The sequence below is a fragment of the Aythya marila genome (genome assembly GCF_965140915.1).
Source record: "Aythya marila genome assembly, chromosome: 6".
In the NCBI taxonomy this organism is placed as follows: domain Eukaryota; kingdom Metazoa; phylum Chordata; class Aves; order Anseriformes; family Anatidae; genus Aythya; species Aythya marila.
The window spans coordinates 13,429,334-13,444,362 of NC_139047.1; the positions used below are offsets into that span (position 1 = coordinate 13,429,334).

The window sequence follows — 15,029 nt, forward strand, 5'->3', positions numbered from 1 at the left end:
CTTAGAATTGCTTGTGCAGAAATAAAGGATTCTCAGCCATACAGGTGTTGGAACAAGGTCTGTACTAAATGAAGCTGTTACCTGCCAGTTTGTTGTCATTTGAAATGCTAAATTAACCAGCCTCCCCTCTCGCTTTACTTCTCAGTAGCAAAAATGACTGACTGAGGAATGTTCTCACGGCACAAAGGACAGGCAAGCACTGCCAAATTCTGAAAAGATTAGTCAGCTTTACTGGTTCTGGCTAGCATTTGAAAAAAAGTGTGCAGGAATTTCAAAGAGTAATAAAAATATCTAGCAACATAACATTACGCAGTGGGAATTATTACATAATCTCTCTTATATTTTTGTTATGTTACTGGTTGATGGGTTTTAGGTTTTGTTTTTTGAGACGCAGAAAACACTCTCTGTGAATAGACCAAACCACCTCTATCTGAAAGGGTATTGGCGGAGCTGAGTGATGGAACCAGATGAAACTCAAACAAAGACAACTCTCTCATTCTTGAGATCAACTTCCATCTTCACCTGAGTGAAATACAGGATATCCCAGAATTAACACGTCATCAAAATCTTAAGCCATAAAGGAAGTGGATATCAGCTAGGTAGAAGACAACAAAGAACAGAATGAGGTTACTCATTCTTTCATAGAAACTCAATACTGCTTGTGTACAGAAGCGTTATTCCCTTCCCTTATCCTGAAGTGCAAAAAGGCATCCTTTCTCCCTCAAATACCTGCAGGAAAACAGAACCACAAAGGAGTTGGGATGGGACATCTTTAGAGATTTACAAGGAAAGAGAAGGAAGGCCTCTCCAAAGGTGGTGAAAAGACTTTCAGCTCAAACATGAAGAAGGACACATATCCCAGTTACTGTTCTGCGGCTCCTTTCTCCACCCTTCTGACCAGGATGGCCTTTCCTGAGCTGGGCTGGGGAGTGTGCACACAAAACCTTCCTTACACAGTTTTAGCCCAGCCAATACAACCCCGCAAAGAGAAACTTCAAATGACAACAGCCTGTAAGAAAACTTGATCAAATGCTCTATTTGCACATACATCACAACCATGTTGAGATGAACACGAACAGCTTTGGCTGCATTATTAGAAGTATTTCTTGCACTACGCACATCCTTAACAGAGTTAGGCTCCACAACATAAAAGCAATACTAGAAGTCTGAAAATTCATTAATTTTTAGCAAGATTACAGCATTATTTAACAATCTAATTATTAAATTGTAGTCTGTATCTTTGAGCATTAACCCACCGTTGCTTAAAACATTATATAACGTGCTTCACATTCATAGCTTAATAACAAAATCTAGCTTTTGTTCTTCTTCACAATTTTAAGAAATCCCTTTCCTCGTGCTTCCTAGAACTCATTTTTCCCCCAGACTGCAGATTTTGTTTTACTAAACAGTATAAAACTTGCAGTGTGCGAGATGTTTCAGAATTGAAGCAACATTTAAAGAATGCTAATAGTCCACTACGACCTATTTCTAAACAATTCCTGTATACAACATGTTACGTGGAGCTGAGACCTGCACTCTCGAGTCAGCTATGAACACTAACATCCTGGATTTTGCTATACCATGAAGTTGGGGTTTATTGCTCTAAAATCCCCATTGATAAGCCAAACAGTTAATCTGTACACACACAATGCATAAAAGGGAACATTTCAAACCAGAAAAATGGAAGACACTTATAATCACCACAGCATTCACATTTGAATGACAGCTAAACATAAAGACACATCAAGCATTCAGCCATCTGGAAAGAAGCTGGTATTTTTTCATATTGTCTATTCTCAAACCTTTAAGACAAGAGTCAGAGGTTGACCAAGACTTCCATTTAGCAAGATGCTCTTTTCATATCCACAGCCATTAATAAACCGCATTATGAACAATAAGCCAGACCTCTCCACTTCCTTCGAATGCAAAAGATGGCTCTGTCACACCAAGATAAACAATGTGTGTATGCTGCCAGATGTATGTTACAGATGAAACATCTGAACTTACCAGAACAGACCTACCTAGTTGTCCTAGTCTCTTTGAATATTGCTTATTTAATAAAACAAATACAACAATGAATATACATTGTTCTTCCAGACAAGAAATGATAGGTTGGCAACACAGGCAACTGCAAAATCCATGCTGTATAAAACATATATTTAAAAATAACCAAAGTGGGTCTTCAGTCTATATTCAGAGCTAAGTGGTAGAGTTAAATGTTGCTGCAGCAAAAAATAAAAAAAACTGCAAGATATCAGAGACTGGGATGAGGAGATCAAGAAGACGTAGTCCAACGTTAGCAATACATTTTTCAATGTTACATGAAAGGTGCAATAGTAAAAGGTACATTGCAAGTACAAAAGCAAATCACCTACTCTTTTCAGTGTCTGATTTGCTGTAATTACTCCCCCCAAACTGACAAAATTAATTTAGATGGGAGCTGGCCTAAGCCAACATGTTTCCAGACTCAGTGATTAAGGGGTCAACACTGGTATACTCCCATCTGATCTACCTCATATCAAGTACAAGTACATGAAAAGGATAACAGTTTAAAGCAATTCTGTTCTCTTGACAGTTTTGGAAAAAAATAGTGGATTATAAAAAAAAAAAAGTAATTATGAGGGGAAAAAAACTCAGAAGCAATATACTTAAAATGCACAGTCCATGAGTGTTTTTTTCAAGCATTTCCAAGCCATGTCAAGTATTTTAAGCAAAAATTAATTCTGAATGTTGTTATTTGGAAAGCCAGTGGAGTGCTTTTTATGAGAGTTTTTCAAGTAAAGTTAGTGTCTCCCACTAACTTTGAATGAGAGCTATTCAAATTACTGTTCCTGAAAAAATAAATACAGAAGACTTCTTTGGGTTTTCGAGTGCTAGTCTTCTTACCTAACACAGAAGAGCTGTCACTGATCACTAACAGGATAGACCTCAATGCTTGAATCTCCTCCCTGTTCCTAAAAGGGGATCTCTTCCTTTTCACTGCCATCTAAACAAACCCTGCCTTACAAACACTACTACAAACACGCTGGTCCTTCTCCATGCACAATGGCAAAATGTCAATGAACTTTCCGCTTTTCTTGCCCAACACAACCATTTCAGGTTTCCAACTCCTCAGGGAGTTTTCGTTTTCTATATTATAATGCCAGGAACTCCTGAAACAGTTGTTCAGAATACATTCAGCACAAGCAGCAGAGGAAAATTAATTGTGACTTGGCAGCAGTTGGGTTTTTCACATGAGCATAATTGTGCGGGAGCTGAGCATGTTAACTCCCTTCAGTCCTTGAAAAATCTCAGCCGGTCTTTCTACCCCATGCAAGACCTGGGTAAATTCAACTCAAGCAAGCAGTCTCCTTCCCAATCTCCTGGTTTTGGGGCAGTTAAAGAGCAGGTTGAGGTACCAGAAGCAGAAGAGGACAGCCAAGTTTCCAACATCAGCAAAAAAACACTGTCATATTCGTTAAAAAGGTGCATACCGACTGACTAAATGAACACAGTACCCAACTTCTGGAAAATATGCTGATAATGTGATTTGATGTCAGCATACTGCTGTAACCTGTCCGACAGGACAGAAAGGTAATGGGTTGGATCCAGAGGGGGATACAAAGATAACTTCTGTAGAAAATCTCAGCAGAGCGAGTAACCTAAAGAACATGCAATTGAAGTCAATCAGTCAAAGCAAAGCACAACATGTTTCTGGCAGATTAAAACAAACCAGGTATTTCCTCAAGTTTAGAAAAATAGCTTGTAAAAGTAATCCAATAGATTGTTGACAACCCCTCACAGTACTTACTTATTTTATTAGCAAGAAAAATTATACGTTAGCAAAAATCATTATTAGAGACAATAACTTTTTAACTCAACACAAGAGGTTTGGAGTTAAACTGCATTTTCATAAAGAGTTCATATTTGATTGATGCAATAATGTATTTGTTTCTTTTTCCTGCAGGCTTAAACAATTACTGACATTTTTTCCCATGCAAGCCCTCTGGAGACTTTACTGAGCTAAAAAAACCTTCTGCATCGCTTCTGGGTTCCATACAGGCTTTCATCTGGACTAACTCACAGTTCAAGACAAAGGAGGATAACTGATAAGAAAGAACTTCATTAAAGTAACTTAAGCAGTGAATGCAAGACAGGAAGGTTATTTTAAAACCAGAAGCTTAAAAAAATGTACATGAGATTCAGTATGTTCATCTAAGTTACTACAGATATAATACGACAGAGGCTAGAATATCAGCAGACGAAGTTACCCACTTGTCTCACTAACTACTTTAACACATTTTTTCCAAAAAATAAAATCCCCATGTTTCTCAATTAAGTCTGAAATTACTATTTTCACCCCAGCCCTCAAAGCTGATGTCACTACCTTAGCTTTCATCCTCCTCTGGACAGCGGTTGCAACAGGGCTTTTAAATAAAGACCTTATCCCTTTTTCATTTTTCTCTCTCCCAACTCCCCTGTCTTACTATCCTGCCTCAGATAATTTTGATTTCATCCTGGACAGCAACCAAGAAACAGTTTTCATTACATAGCTGCATAGGCTTTCCTACACATAAAAAAAAAAAAAAAAAAAACGCAACCAAGGTTAAACTGCTGTAAAACTGCAACCTCACCTTAATCAGATTTGTGGAACCCGCAAGTTACTTCTACTTTTAAAACTAAATGTCTAAATGCAGCCATAAATAGCATTGTTTATTGCTTCCTCTACTTCAGCACTACTATACTCCTGTTCTCTCTTCACGGTGTTTAGCATCTAGGAGAAAGACAACAAGAAACCCAAGATCAGAGAATCCTCAATCCAAATCCTTATTGAACAAGATAAGAATTTTAAAAAGCCTTATAGAGAACCTTAAGTTAGGCTTACGTTAAAGCTAGTAGAGAGAATTTAAATAGCTGCTCAGCCAGGAATCCACAGGAAAGATTCTGCCGCTGACCTCCAGGCAGGAATTGCAGGGTTAGCCAGCATATGCTAATATGCCAAAATATGGCTAATATGATAAAATATGGCTGAGGAAGTTTCTTATCCAGGTGACATGCTGCCTTCCTTACTCCTAGAACCCACCACTTCCAAAAGGCCTGCATCAAAAGCAGTCAACAGCCAACACTCCCACTAACAGCAAAATCTTCAAGTTGGCAGTCTGGTCCTACTTTTGGCTTGTGCTCAGAAACAAAAAAAGTAGGCAGCAGAGAACATCGGTGCAAAGCTTTGTAACACACTAAGTATTATTGAGCCAATTCCTCACTCAGTTAGTAGCATCACGTAGCAGCCTAGACATCTTTTCACCCAGCCACCTTCTGGAGCAGCTTAAGATCATCTCTTTGCTTACGGGAAGGACAGAACCCCATTCATGCTAAGTTTCAGGGAACTGCAAAAACACTACTTAATCCCCACTGCTACCTTTCACACAGAAAGCATAAATCCATACCCATATTAAAAGAAATAATCCTCAACTGTAGGACAGTCTACAAATGGGTGCTCAAGATCCACTCCAGAGTTTGGACACCGGACAAATCCAACATGTACAGGGTTAATTCATCAGAATGAATGACAGGATCATGGACATCAGAAAACATGGCTTAGTCCTCTTCAATGATCCAAAGAGAGACAGGCTGGATTCTGACTCCTTTGGACCTGGAACTGTTCTCAGTTGACCTGCATACTGACGGCCTTAAAAGAAATAGGACGTGATCATATAACAAAATCTTCTCTCTTCACAGAGAATGTGTGACTTGGATATATTTGATAATAAAGATCAGCTCAGATGTTGATGCACTGAAGAGAATGAAACAACGTTCTCTGTAACAACCTGAAGGTCTTACAAGAATTTAAAAAAGAGCGATGAAGAGAGAAGCTGTTCAGCTTCTGGACAGAAAGCCACACAGTTTTCCAAGAACTAAAGTCTTGAAGCTTGTCTGGATGCATCAAATTCTGTTTTAGACTAAATGTTCTATGTAGCTCTGTCGAGTGAGAAATTATTGCATCTGTAAAAAGTTAAATAATTGGGTGATCTTTTAGCATGCACCCTCCAGTAACTAGTGTTTTGTCGGGAATCTGGAAAGCATTCCATCAGATAAGCTGCACTGCAAAACCTTTTGGCTCACTGGAGCCTCACCTCTAAAGGCAATCCCAAGCCAGAAAAAAAAAAGTCCAAACAGCCAGCTGTCAGCCTCTACCTGTCAGATCTAACTCCGCACGCCTACAGCCATCCATCTTCCTCCCCGTGTACCACTCAGATAAACAGGATCCTTATTACAGGCTGTAGTTTTCTTTTCCATAGATACAGCAATCAAAGAAAAGCCTCGCCACAGTGAGGCCTCCTACTTCAGTACTTGCTGCCAAAGCACACCCACGAAACCAGAGAAGAGCGTGGCTGAACCTCCCGACTCCAGAGCACCCCCAAGAGCAAGTCGGAGCACGGGAGGAGTGCTATGGCACCTGCCACAACAAAGCGAAGACATGACTCTGAAGGGATATACCGGTGGCACAAAAATTACAGGTTTACACTAGATAGTGAGACAAATTTGGATGACAGATTAAAACATTGCAATGGTTCGTTTAATGGAGGTATCTATAGCACAATCAGTAGGCATGAGAAAAATAATTTATAGAAACAAGTCTTACATATTTCTTCTTTAAAGTAAGGGTAACGATCCAAAGAAGTCCTATCCAGTGCAATCAGTAATTTCACATAACAGGAAGTTTGCTGTACGTGGAAGTTTTTGAAGCAATGCTGTAGAAGAAATAAATTACTGATGATACATCTCACACAACTACCCCAACACCACGTGAGGAGAACAAACACCACTTTTATTAGGGGAGATGCTAGGTAACATACTACATTCTTCTTTCCATAAGGTCTCGTGTCAAGCCCATTTTCTAAAACCTTCTCATGAAGCAGCTTGCTCAGTTTACCAACATATTTAGGGCACTGTCTGGTCAGTGGCATCTATAAGTTTGTTTCTATCGAGAGATCACTCACAGGAACCCATCACAGCTGTTAGCCAGCTCCCCAACATCAAATGGGTGCATCTTTATTAAAACTCAGGAGTGAAATATAAAAATACAAAGCAGAACCTGTTTTCAACAATACTAAGCTCAAGCCCGTTAGCATCATCCCATTTGTTAAGGAACAAACACAGGCATCCTAACAGGGAGCTGGAGGGATTTCAATAACGAAGCAATAAGCCTTCATGCCTAGGAATGCTGCAGTTATGACATTAGTGTCATTAAGAAAGCCTGAAGAATGTCATGCTCAATGGGGGAGGAAATCGCTGCTTCAGCGGCAGGACGCGAGGCTGCACAGTGTGGTGCAACCCAAGCGACCCCACACCGAACAGCTGAGGAGGAAAACACAGTCACATAACATGAAGCATAAAAACTATAAAGATAAAAAGATAACAACTATATCTATTACAAAAAATAGATTTTTTTTTTTTTTAAAGAAAACACCAACAGAACACAACCCCCTGTTTTCAAATACTTTGAAAAAACTAAAGCAGCATTTTATGCAGCGAGCAAAAGCATCTCTCAGTTCTGTCCTATGCCAGAAGGGAATTTTTTGAACATTAAACCGTCATACTGCATGCTGCTTCCCGAGCTGGAAATAAATAGATGAAAAACACCATTTGGGGTTTGAAATTCTTAACAATCGTACAAGAGCATGCAGAGCTTGTGTTCACGTGGGCAGAGGAACAGGAATCAGCCACTACCGAGAACTTTGTACTGCTCTTCGACAGCTCCTTCCGTGACTGTTTGCACACCCAGTTATTAGAAAGTCTTCGCTGTCTCAAATGAGAACAACTGAAGGGTACTCAGAACTTGATAAATGTGTTCCAGGAAACAAAAATGAAAACCCTGTACTATCGTGTAGATTGATGCCTGACCTGCAATATTTCCATGATCAGCTATTCTCAGTTTGCCTACCAAATTTCCACTAGCTTTATCCAGCTCTACCCTTCAACCAAGCTTTTCCCTTGAAGCCCATTAACATCATTAACATCAGGTAACGATGTTCAGCCAAAAGCACAGGTTGCTGGCAGTAGTCTGCTTCGTAAAAAAAAAAAAAAAAAAAAAAAAAAAAAAAAAAAAAAAAAAAAGAGAGAGAGAGATACAACAACTAATTTTTCAAGTTACATAAGTACATAAAGCCCTGTAAGACGTTTTGCATAAGTCTGACTTCCAGTCCAACAACAGTTTTTGTTTGGATTATAAACACCTGTTCAAAAGAGAAAAGGAGACTGGAAACCTACCAAAAACTCATTACATCGACACTAGTAGCTATGAAACAGTACAGAAGCAGACTTTGTAGCATTTTATGCAGAAGTGATAGAAAAAGCAGGCACTTTTAACTCTCCAGTTTTCAGGATCACTATACAAATTCAACTCACTTCAGACCAAAGAAAAAGCCACTGTCAGCAGCTTGTATACAGTTCTGCCTCCTAGCACATATGTAACATGCACATGTAAAACACATACAATTCATGTGTGCAAGGTATTCAGCAATAAACTCTCAACTTGCTTCTCACAGCATAAAGTATTTATACAGCTTGAAGGACAAGCACGCTTCTTAATAGAGCTTCTCTGACAACTGATCAGAACTACACGTGTGGAGGAACTGAACTACTGAACTCATTTCTCAGCTTGTAAATTCGGAGGACAGAGAGAAATTAACAGTCTAGGAAAACAATTGCTTTACTAACAACTTTAAAAGCAAGTTCTAGCTAAAGAGCATCTCTGTTCCTGTGAAGCCACCCCTTCGGAAATACTCACACAAATACCCACTGTGAAACTTCTCATTTGAACTATGCCTTAATTAGAAGGCTTTGTACAACCACCACATTGACTGCACAGCCCACGAACATGCTGATTTGAGGAAACTAATGCCCTTGGTTTCACCTGGTCCCTTGGAACTACTTTAACAACTCGACCTAATTTGGTGTGCCAAAAAAAAAAAAAAAAGAGAGAGAGAGAGAGAAACCACAATCATGCTAGGACAATGAAATCACCAAGAGAGGAAAAGCCAAGGAAAAAAAAATGTGGTGAGTGTATCTCCTGCATGATTAAAGAGAGTTACAAGTTACCAATAGAACTGAAACAAAAACTCTTTAAGAAACTCACAAATTCCGCCACTTTGAAGCTATTTCCAGCATCAATGAAGTATCACCAGTATGATTAAGCCAATAACAATTTGTTTCATATAAACACTTTCTGAGATACTTTGTCTCTTTCCCTTCTTTTCCAGTTACATGAGTCAGTTGCCCATGAACTCCTACAACTTCTATACTGCTTTTTAGCATGCTGTCATAGTGGCCAAACCGAAAGGTGAATGCAGAAGTGATAATGAACTGTTCACTGAAATGCATCAGTTTCCAAGACAACTTAAAAATTTGCTACCATACTGTATCTTATATAGAAATACTTAGGCAAACGTGGCAATGAATTGTTAAGAATATTCCTTAGTGAAAGTACTTAAACCAGAGCTTACTTTACCCATCGTTTTGGTAAAACTAAGATTAGGGACTTGCTCCATTAGAGCATAAGATAGGAAACTTGCTAAAATGAACCAGGATGGAAAAGAAAGAAAATAAAAAAAAAAAAAAAAAAAAAAAGGACCAGGTTCATGACAACAGTGCCACAGAAACACAGTTGCATGACTCTCTCTTTAGGAAGGACTAAGTACTCATGATTTGCACAAAACACAAAAGCCTTCCTAACAATGGACTTCTTTCAAAATTTCCCTGCTATACTTGGTATCTTCTGAAGAAATCTCTTATGTTTTTTCAAACATTTTTTGTAAGCATAAAATTTTGAGTCAAAACTTGTTGTTTCCCTCTCCCTCTCCCCCCACTGTTTTCAGGGGAACTGAAGAACATTTACTGCTCCTTCTGCTTTCTGGCTGATTTACAACAGCAATACACAATTCTAGAAAACTATCATGTTGTGGGGCAAACAAGACTGGAAAGAAGGGGAAAGATCTATTTTTTCAGTCTGAATTAGAATCTGATACAGACAGTCGAGCTGCAGCTTTAGCCCTCTCAATGCCTCTCACCTGGGGAAGGTGGCCAGTACAACCCAGCAGCCCGCTGTTCTCCCTCCCATCAGAAACACACCCGACTCGAATCAGCCTGGCCACTACTGTTCCTGCTTCCCACTCAGTCCAACCACCAATTCAAGTTACCATTACCATTGCAGAGCCACCTGCTGGCTTTTGTACCTTCTGACCAGTGGAAATGCAAGCTGCAGTGCCCATCACAACTGGGGACCAAGTCCAGGCGAGACAGCCCAACTCACACGTGCTCGTCTGTGTCAGCAGTCCCAACAGGAGGCCCTCAGACACCGAAAATGACCCACTCGAGAATTGAACTGCAGCTTAATCTGCACATCGTAAGCTGTATGTAAATGGAAAATTGCAGCATTTATTAACTTTTTACATGTTTCCCTGTCCCACCCATTCAACTGGCTTCTAAGAACAGACTTCCAACAGCCACAGCAGTCACGCCAAGCAAGCCTCTAGGTAAGCACCAAACACGAGGACATTCCTGGGCAGGCGATAACCACCACTCCTCCATCCCCAGCTCCTCCAGAGGGATAAAGAACATCTGGACCAGCGAGCTTTGTTGTTGTTGCTGCTGTCAGACATTTCTCCATGGGCTCCACGTTTCACTGCAGGCTAAACAAAAGTCCTTGTGAATGTCACTTCCTAGGCTCAGGGCCATTCTCTTTGGGCACTTTCTGTACCAACAGCTGTTAGTTCTCTTTTAACACGCCGCTGGAGCGAGCATCTCCAGCTGAACCAAGGGCCTCACTACAAGGCTGGCAGCTCAAGTACTGTCCCCTGCTTTGGGGAGTGGGGTCTCAGAGGGGAGAAGCATGAGCACAATGCTGCATTTAGCCTTGGAAGCACCGTGGAGTTGCTGTTAACAGGACCGCACAGACCCAGAAAACACGAGAGCTTAGGTAATCCTTCAGACCTGACCCAAAATCTCTTTCTCCCTCTCATCCATATACTCAGGGAAAAACAGAAGACAAAAGGTCTCTCAATTCACTGAAAAACAATCGAGGAGGCACCTTGCTTTGCATCCAAGGGCCGTGCCTCACAGCCGCAGAGCAGCCGACACACCGCACCTCCTGCCGTGTGCAGCACCTCCACTCTCACTCACGCAAAGAATCCTAAATACAGATAACAAGCAAACGCTCCCCAAGGCACCAAAATACCAAGTTACAAGAAACAGTAAAGGACTAAAGGCTGACAACAAGGAATCAATTCTACTGAGTGAATCTACCTGCCAGCAGGAAGCCTTATCACACGTTACCAAACAGAAGAAGCAGATCCTGACTCACAGAATTCCATCAAACTTCACTTCACTGAAACACAAATAACTTTCTGAGATGGCAGTCACTTATCTGAAAATTTATTAACAGTTCTCACAAAGAAGCTGATTAACAAAACATTTGTTTAACCACCCAAGACAATTCACAACACAGAATCCCAGAGCACAGGACTCTCTTCGCTGACACTGTCACACGGACAGTGGGTCCCAGCAACAGGCAGGTATTTGAACCTGTGGTGGTTGGACCAGATGGTCTTGAAGGTCTTTTTCAACCTTAATAATTCTTTGAACACTCCAGAAAGTCACGTCTGCCCACTCAGCACTACAACAAACAGTGCTCCTGACAATTCACTGCTAATCTCCCAAAAAAATAATCCCAGTCTGATTCTTCAGCTGAAGCCACAGCCCTGTATTTTGTTGTTTTAATGACAGCACTCGAGCTTTCATGACCAATCCTCACCAATGCAGCCCAGCCAAGAAACCAAAACAAATGTGCAGAGAAAACGCAGCAGGCTGCAATAAGCGACTGCCTGCAGAGTTCTCAGCTATTTACTGAAAGTCTCATGGAAATGTGAGACTTGGCCATTTGTTGCATCGACTTTCCCCTCATTACAAATGTAGGTTTAAAGAGTCACTAAGTACTGTAAACCACTAAAAATTTTGCTAGTATTACACACAACAGAAGCCCAAATATCTTACACTATACATGAATTAATATTCTAATCTCACGTCTTCCCCTTTACCAGACACTAGAAATCCATCAAATGACTGCTCTGTAATGGCAAAACTCTGCTTCCAGAAGAACCCTTGAATTACAAAGCTTCTCACACATGTTTTTGGGGTATTTGACAGTGTTGTAACTAAGAAAAAATTCCCAAAGCTTGTATCCTAGCTACCTTTTCATTTTCCATTCTGCAACTATCAAAGATGTTCCTTGCATCAATTTTCCTGCCTTCCCCAAATGCTTGGGCACTTTAACAATAACATTTTCCACTTTGTTTTTTAGAAGTTGTTAACGCTTCAGAAAAAAGTTACATAAAGCACACTTAATGTGCCAACAGCAACAGCAGTATTCTGCCACAGGAAGTATTCCAAACATTCTAAATATTTTGAAAAGAAAAACAAATATTCAGTTATCTTTCACATAAACCTGTTTATGCACCCACACCACACAACAGATTTTAGTTGTTGATTATCTTGAAATAATCCCATTCTCTATGGCAGTCTATGTTTATGTAAAAAAAAAAAAAAAAAAGTTAATTTTAAAACAAGCTAGAAAAAAAAAATGGCAAGACAGCCATGCTAGATTGGACAGAAACACTCCACAAGGTAATAAAATGAACTGCTTGTGACTTCTGTACTGCTTGTTGTGACTTCTGTGACTTCTGATCTACTTATCCAACCCCAAATTTTCTCCTCTGGAAAGAGCACCAACTCCAAATACGTTTGACAAGATGAAATTTGTCTCCGTATCTTTGTGGCTAATTCCACTGCAGACCATGTAAACTGAAAAGCAATTAATCAAAGCCCTGAAAACAAACTTTGTAAATTTCCTTCAATCAAGAGGGAGGTAGGGTCCACAAGTCATCAAACTTTAAGTGACCTGAATGAAAACCTGTTTGGTACTTTTCAGGTCCTCAGGTTGCTTCTGCCCTCCTTGCCTCTTTACCAGCTCTCGTGCAAGCTGTGAACACCATTCCCCAGTGTGACCAGTCATTTCTGAACAAACTGGCCCGCAGCCCGTACTGGGTCCATCTACGACGCAGAGTAGGGAACCAAGGACTTCCATCAGGATAAAGCCTGGAAGTTTCATTTGGAAAGACAAGAAATACAAGGTCAGAAACGTGAACCCTCTCTCACTTTGCTACAGAGAAGGCCGGATGTTTCAGACCTCACACCACCTGAACGAGGCATAGAAGATGAATGCTTAGCATAAAAATCATTATCTGGAACTACCACCTGATAGCAAACTGGGTACAAAACCTTAAGACGCGTTACAGGACAATTAGTTTTGCATAGGTCTGGTGTTTATCTGAACCTCTCTCTGGCTATTGGGACTTTTCCCCTATAAGCTGCTTCCTGAGCCCTCTAGAACAGGCAGGGCCTGACCCAAAAGGCAGAGACCCCGTCAGTCCTCTCTGAAGGAGTCTGAAGAAAAAGTGAGGCGGGAAGGAAAGGTGTATGACGTATTTAGACAAAAGCCTCTCAGGTCACCTTCTGGCGACCATCACCCCCCAGACTAACTCCAGGGTCATCACAAGTACGGGCTGAAACCAAGTTTTACACGTCCAAGTTCTCTGCTACCAACGCACTTGGCTGTGCTGAGCCCCATCCTTGAGAGGACACAATTTGGCAGTTTTGGGGCTCTGAACCACGCGTCGGTGCAAAAGGTCGCGCTGACTGCGGGCCAGCACAGCACCAAGAAACCTCAAGGCGTTCTGCAGTTATCACACACATGCAACATTTGATAGGGAAAACGTTTTTAATATAAAAACATGTCCCTCCTGCCCTACGTGTGCCAGGGCCGGTTAGGCAGGACACTCGCTGGGGAGCCCTGTGAGGGTGGCCACGGCCCCGGAGCCACCCCGGAGCCCCCCCCGTGCGGGTGCCGGCTGTGGCACACGGCTGGCGCCTGGCTCCCGGCGCTGCGGGGCAGGAGGGGAGCCCGGCTGCCAGCCCCGTGCCGGGGCAGCAGGGACGCCCCGGGAGCAGGGTGCGCGGCCTCGCCAGGCCTCCGCCAGGCCCCAGCAGCGCCGAGCCGAGCCGAGCCGAGCCGAGCCGCCCCCGGGCGCTGCCCCCCGCCGCCCCGTGCTCACCTTCTCCTGCGCCCGGCGGTAGCGCTGCAGGGCCTGCTGCGTGAGGTCGCGCACGCGGAGCTGCCCGTCCTTGCAGGGCACCACGATGCCGGTCCGCCCGAAGCACACGGTCACTTTCATCTCAGCGCGCCGCCATGCCCTGCCCGGCCCCGCACGGCTCCGCTCCCCGGCACGGCCCGGCCCGGCCCGGCCCGCCGCAGGTGCCGCCGCCCGGCCCTGGCCCTGGCCCTGGCCCTGGCCCTGCCCCTGTCCCCAGCCCCGGCCCCGGCCCCGTCCCGCTGCGCGTCCCCGCGGCGGGGGCGTGCCGGCAGGTGCGCGCCGAGCCCCGCGGCCGCGCGCGGGCAGCGCCGGGAGCGAGGCCGCGGCCGCCGGGCTCCTTCCGCCGAGGCGCCACGGGACGGGACCGGGGGACGGCACCGGGGGGACGGCACCGGAGGGCCGGGACAGGCCAGGAGGCGCCGCCCGCCCGCCGCCGTCCCCGCCCCGCCGTGCGCCGCCAGCGGAACGGGCCCGGGGAGGCCGCGGCGGGCCGGGAGCGCTGCGGCGCTGAGCGGGGCTCCCCCGGCCCCTCGGGAGCCCGGCCGGGCCTGGGCACACCGCGGGGAAGGAGCCTGGCACGGCCGGACCTGTGCCTGTGCCTGCACGTGCCAGTGCGCGGATGTGCCCCCGGCGTGGTCTGAGGCAGGAATTACTGCTTCTGTAGTGCGAAGAGGCAATGCAGAGCAAGAGGAATGATTCTGCTTCTTCAGGGGGAAAAAAAAAAAAAATCAGTGAAGCAATGCAGCAGGCCAGTCTGGGGAAATAGTGGAAATAATCCCCAGAAGAAATAAATAAATAAATAAATAAATAAATAAATAAATAAATAAGGGGGGCAGGGGGTAA

The 15,029-nt window shown here is 43.3% G+C and overlaps 1 protein-coding gene across 3 annotated transcripts in view; it reads right to left on the bottom strand.

Moving 5' to 3' along the window:
* The window catches only part of PARD3B (par-3 family cell polarity regulator beta), a 401,316-nt gene extending 386,756 nt beyond the window's left edge, over positions 1 to 14,560 (bottom strand). Inside the window, exon 1 of one of the 3 annotated variants that reach the window (XM_082763760.1) lies at positions 14,148 to 14,560. In XM_082763760.1, coding sequence (XP_082619886.1) covers positions 14,148 to 14,267 — 120 coding nt within the window. In that variant the 5' untranslated portion in view covers positions 14,268 to 14,560. The remainder of the gene's footprint in view (positions 1 to 14,147) is intronic. The other 2 variants (XM_082763759.1, XM_082763758.1) reach the window with 2 other exon arrangements.
* Positions 14,561 to 15,029: the final 469 nt, after the last annotated feature.